Source organism: Eriocheir sinensis, unplaced genomic scaffold, assembly GCF_024679095.1.
Source record: "Eriocheir sinensis breed Jianghai 21 unplaced genomic scaffold, ASM2467909v1 Scaffold383, whole genome shotgun sequence".
Lineage (NCBI taxonomy): Eukaryota > Metazoa > Arthropoda > Malacostraca > Decapoda > Varunidae > Eriocheir > Eriocheir sinensis.
The window spans coordinates 273,008-279,007 of NW_026111702.1; the positions used below are offsets into that span (position 1 = coordinate 273,008).

The 6,000-nt window shown below is 41.2% G+C and overlaps 1 protein-coding gene across 1 annotated transcript in view; it reads right to left on the reverse strand.

Annotated features, from left to right (window-relative positions):
- The window catches only part of LOC126992007 (uncharacterized), an 87,395-nt gene extending 83,317 nt beyond the window's left edge, over positions 1 to 4,078 (reverse strand). The window contains exon 1 of the mRNA XM_050850676.1: positions 3,982 to 4,078. Coding sequence (XP_050706633.1) covers positions 3,982 to 4,078 — 97 coding nt within the window. The remainder of the gene's footprint in view (positions 1 to 3,981) is intronic.
- Between the last annotated feature and the right edge of the window lie 1,922 nt (positions 4,079 to 6,000).

Consider the following 6,000-nt stretch of genomic DNA (forward strand, 5'->3'; position numbering starts at 1 on the left):
CGCGGATGTGTGATCCCAGCATGATTCTAGAAGGATCAATTCCTCGATGGGTCCATAGGTTGTACAAAAGGGATAAGATAGAATGCTGAAATATGGTTGTTATTGGATGAGCCCAGCGGAGAGACCACTTAAACAGAATCAGCTGAATGATTAGGGGTTAGGAAGAGGTTTAGTGTGTTGGACCTCTCTAAAGCTGGCGTCACACAGGACAGATTTCGCCCAACATGTTGGTCGTTTTTGTTGTCTGTTGGGCAAAACGAACAACAACCAACAAGATCTAGCGGGTCGGGGGGAATGGACAACAGATGTGACGTTAGACTGATTGGGAGGAAACGGGGTCAAATGACATTCGTGCTATAAGCTGTAAATGTAAATTGAAAATCAATCATCGTACATATTTACTCAAATTGTCAACGGTAAAACTCCAAAAACCGACGTATATGTGCAAGTATGCGTTTGTGATTTATTTGTCCACTGTGTAAAGCTATTTATAACACTCAACTGACTGTATGGTGGGTCACCGCAGCCCGGCCATGGGGTTGCCAGATTGGGTGAAAAGTAGCGGATTGGGCGACTTATGAACGCTATACGCTACTTAACTTTTTAATCCATTACTTGCTATTTAAATTTTGAGTAATTCTGAAATGTATTGGGCTACTTCATGTTGAGATCCGCTACTTTTTGATGTGCGAATAGACTACTTATGTGTGAGCAGGCTACTTATCGTAAAAAGAATCTGGCAACCCCGGCCCCAGCCCCCCGCCCGGGGTGGAGTGGGGTCTGTGCCTGGCGCGAGGTACAAACAAACTAGCCATGGACGCCCCCAGTGCCTCTTCTGGCGTTTCTGCAGTCGTAGCACATGCTTCATTGTGTGCAATGCAGCAGCACAATCTTCTAAATCCTCAATATCCTTCCGATTCATGGTAAAGTGGCTGGAGAGATGCTGGCGTGGTGTTTGTTGCTGCTGTAGCGCGGCGTCAACATAACAGTGTTCAGTGTCACAGTGTGATGCACAGCATTGTTGGTTGGCGATTATCACCAACAAAAACGAGCAACATGTTGGCAGAAATTTGCAGTGTGACGCCAGCTTAATAAGGCAGGCAGGGATACATGTAGGGTGCTGAACAAACAGCTCTACATCAATAGAGAAAGCCAAGATGTTGGTTTGTTCACCAGGTTGATCATTTAAAAAGAATAAAAGCCAAAGCTGGTGGTGAAGATTGAAACCTAAAATGGAGATTTCAGGGTAGGGAGAGTGAGTCAAGATGTGCTCCATTTTGGAATTGAAGTAGCCAAAGTATTTACATAGTTAGTAGAGTTAGGTAAAAGGTAAACAGCACATATGTATCTAGTAAGAGAATGACAATTAAGTCTTCACATGATAGTGGAAAATTTTGAGGAATCAAGGTTGTGAGCACGAAAACAAGTGATATTGTTGCCTGTATAGACGCAGCATCCATCTTTTCACTGAAATTTTGGATAGGGATACTAAGAGGAAATTAATAGGGATTCCTGTAAGTAGTCTCAAAAAACCAGCGTTGCGGTGAGGGAGAGAAGGTAAGGTTTAGAGTAGGAGAGGTGGTATTTTACAGAATGGATATTAGAGCGAAGACCGCGAATATTGCAGCAGTTGATGAAGAGAAAGTTAGAAGAAGTGTCAAAGACACATCTTAAGGTAAATACTATAAAAAGTGGGGTCCGACCTGTGATCATTTAAGGTTCCCTCCCATATGGGGACTCCGAGGCAGTAGTATTGAATCCCATAATAAAATTTAGATAAATTTTGAGAAAATGGTGTGTGTGTGTGTGTGTGTGTGTGTGTGTGTGTGTGTGTGTGTGTGTGTGTGTGTGTGTGTGAGAGAGAGAGAGAGAGAGAGAGAGAGAGAGAGAGAGAGAGAGAGAGAGAGAGAGAGAGAGAGAGAGACAGAAAACATTACATAGAATTACATAGATAACCAGACCACACAGGCCCTAAGTCCCAAACTAGGTGGTCTGTCCTAAACCTAAGTGACAGTTGTTATACGGCCACCATGACGTTGAAACTGACCTATTGAACATGGAGATGGAGATAGCGGTCAAGATTATTCTTAAACGATGCAATCGAGTTACACTGCACCACTGATGGTGGTAATCTGTTCCAATCTCGAACGACAGCATTAGTGAAGAAGATAGCGAGAGAGAGAGAGAGAGAGAGAGAGAGAGAGAGAGAGAGAGAGAGAGAGAGAGAGAGAGAGAGAGAGAGAGAGAGAGAGAGAGAGAGAGAGAGAGAGAGATGCCTGTATGTAGTTTTATGTTTAAGGTATGAAAGTCTTTAGGGAGCATGCTGAACTGCTCCCTGGTGTTAATGGGACAATAAGAATATGGAAAGTGAGTACTTGGGATGGTCATTGATAGGCGTGCAGCACCCTATCGCCTCCTTTATTTACCTCACCGGGAGTGGTTTACGCCCATTTCGGCAGGGTCTGCCTTCATAACAGGAACATAAGAACATAAGAACGTAAGGAGTCTGCAAGGGGCCGGTGGGGCTATACAAGGCAGCTCCTAAGAATCTAACCCCACCTAAACTCACTGTCCATGAATTTATCTTTTCTTTACTTGTATCTATCGTATTGGCACTCACAATTAGCATGTTCCTCTCGTCCACCACTCTGTTGGTAAACCAAAAAATTCTTGCCTATGTCCTTGTTGAATATGAATTTATCCAATTTAAGCCCATTATTACGTGTCCTACACGGCTATCTTACCATCAGAATCTTATTGATATCACTCTTATTAAAATCATTCATCCATTTATAAACTTCAATGCAAGAAGTCATATTACCGCAGAAAACTGTAAGAAACTTCTGCCAACACATCATACATATAGGTCTTTCAATTTTTTAAAGAATTTAGATTACAGAACCACTATATTAAAAACAACCCTTCTCTTCATAAAAGATACTGATTTATTTAATATGTTGTTGACATCCTTTTAAAGGAGAATGGTGTGAACATATGGATATCTGGACAAAAGCTTAAGGCCAGACATACAACTTGTACAACGTAGATTTTGATATTTTCTTACCAACATTTTTAATACTTTTTTTTTAGACCTGTTTCTCAGCTAACAACATGTCTCTCTATTTATAGTAGGTGTGTAGATATGAATATTTTAGTGTTTGAGAACTTGACATGTGTTTCACAATTATTCCATTGATCAATGAATGATAATAATAATTATGAAAATAGTTATAGAACATAGCAATAGTATTAAGAATGTATTATTACTTAAGCAACCTGCCGTTATAGTAACTACTCAAGATCATTACCGTTTTATTGTTCTATATGTCTAGTGTTTGAGATTGACGCAGCGGGAGGGAGAGAGGGAGGGAGAGGAGAGGAGAGGAGAGCAGATGGCACGGAGGGAGGGAGGAAGAGGAGAGGAGAGAGAGGCACGTAGGGAGGGAGGGCAGATAGGGGGGAGGTAAGAGAAGGGAGAAGTGGGAGGGAGATTTACAAGTCCACCAACTGGTAAAAAACAACTTGTTTTAAGTTTGATTTTTCGGGTTTTTGGTCTTCCTGAATTCGCCCTTCCCTTTCTCGCCCACTGCTTTCATCTCCAATCATTTGCCATTACCTTCCTACCTTCCACACTCCTACGTTTGTTCCTGGTCTATTTATTTTTCATTATATTTTCCCATATATCCTTCTTCCCCCTCTCCTACTAGCCTCCCTCACTCCTTCATTCTTTCTTCACGTTTTCCCTACCTTACTCTCATGTTAGCTCCGTCCCTCCTTTCTCCATACCCTCCTTCTTTCCTGCCTATTATTTCCCTTCCTCTTTGTCGAGTTCTTTGGTTATTCCTAACCCGTTTTCTTCCTCCTCCCCCTAATGCATCATTTCCTCTCCTCATTTCCTCCATTTATTTCCTCTGCCTCTCCTTATTCTTTCTGTTTCCTCTCTTTCTTTTTTTTTTATTTGCTCTCCATTTGCACGCCCACGTGTAGTGCGTGACCCGCCTGATGGGGAACTCTCCCAAAATTCACTCTGCGAGTGGGGTACCTCTTTGGCCGACTGGTTAAGGAGTGACTTTTTCATCTCGCTGGTCGCCGGTTCGATTCCCGGCAGTAAAACCCTTTCCTGGTCTGGATTAATTTCTTGTGCGTTTCCTGACACGTATAGGTAGTGGGGAGATATAGTGAAGTGGATTTCGGGCAGTACATGTGGTGACAATGTGGTGGGCATCCTCTTCTGGGCTATTTTGTCTCTCTCCTGAGTGGGTAACAGGAAAAGGGAAGGCCCATCCTCTCCGAAGAGTTCATAGAAAACGGGAAGTTGCAGTGACAAACATACATAAATTCATCTTGATAGGGGAAGGGAAGTCGCGTAGCGTGTGGCCTCCCTGATGAGCAAGTCTCCCAAAACTCACTCTGCGAGGGGGGTATCTCTTTGGCCGACTGGTTAAGGAGTGGCATTCCCATCTTGCTGGTCACAGGTTCGATCCCCCCGGCGCCGGTAAAACCCTATTTCTGGTCTGGATTAATTTATCGTGTGTTTCATGATACCCAGTGGTGGCGGTAAGACTGCTAATATTAAATACTGAGGAAGAATAATTGTTTAACAAGTTCACAACGCATTGGCTATCAGTCACTTATTCGCCGTCACTGTCAGTTGAGGGACCTATTCCTCTTCTGGTGGCCTTGCTGTTTTTTTTTTATATAACTGAAGAAAGATTTTGGATTATTATTATACCTGACTGCAATTTTTTCTTCATATCGACGTTTTGAGTGACCTACAAATCTTTTGACGCGTCGCCTGGCTTCATGATAAAGTCTAGTATTTTCGGGCGTGTTTTGCTCTTTCTTTAGCTTGAAAGACAGTCTCCCCAATAAAAGAATATTTGATTTCGCTATTAAAGCATGATTGACTTTTATTAATGTTACGTCGCTTCTTGCAAAACGGGGCAAATGTGTTCTATTGAGTGAGTAATTTTTTTTTTTTAAAGTTTAGTCACGCTTCTACCACGCTGTAATCATCTTATAGTTGTATTTCTGTTAGTTTTTTTGTCTGATTTCTACGAAATTTGGTCCATTGATATATTGCACCATAATTTTATTTTCAGTCACTGTTATTTGAACTCTAATGTCGACGCGCACTAATTTATGGTCACGAGTAGAGAGAGAGAGAGAGAGAGAGAGAGAGAGAGAGAGAGAGAGAGAGAGAAGGAAAGGTTTGTCATAATCCTAAACTATCTGAAGCATTCTGGGGCGCTAATGTACAGTCACTAGCTTATCAACGTGAATATCTAGAGTGTTAAATCTAGTAAGAGGTGTTTATGAACGGCTTGCGACTGATGAAGTGATAACAAGATACTTGAGACGTCTAATACAAATACAAATGAGTCATATCACAGTCATGTGTGGAGATACTGTCCCAGGCACGAAAATGCAACAAAACGTATAAGATGGGCTTTGATGCAGCTCACGTAACAGCGGACTTCATTGCAGGATACGGCCACAGCAGCATCCACCACTCCCTTGGTCTAGAATACACAACTATCCTGCATAAATATCTAGAGAAGAAGGACCACCTGATGGACGCACTGTCAAGAAATAGAAAATGACATACAAACGTCTCTAGGAGGCTTTTGAGCAGAGCGGCGGTGTGGTCTGTCAACTTCGCGGCCCGTTTTCTCAAATACAAATTATTCACCTTTACTCCAATATAACTTCCCTTTTATAGGATGGATTGTATTTATTTTTATTTTATTTTACTCGTCATGAAATGCACTAATTTGAGGTAATTAAAAAAAAGCCTCCAAATTTTCCATTACTGCGCATTTCAGAAATGTAAAAAAAAAAAAAAAAAAAAATCTTACATATATATATATATATATATATATATATATATATATATATATATATATATATATATATATATATATATATATATCAACAAACCACTTGTGCCAGGAATCGAACCCGTGCTTTCTGAATAGAAATCAGGGCACATACCAACCA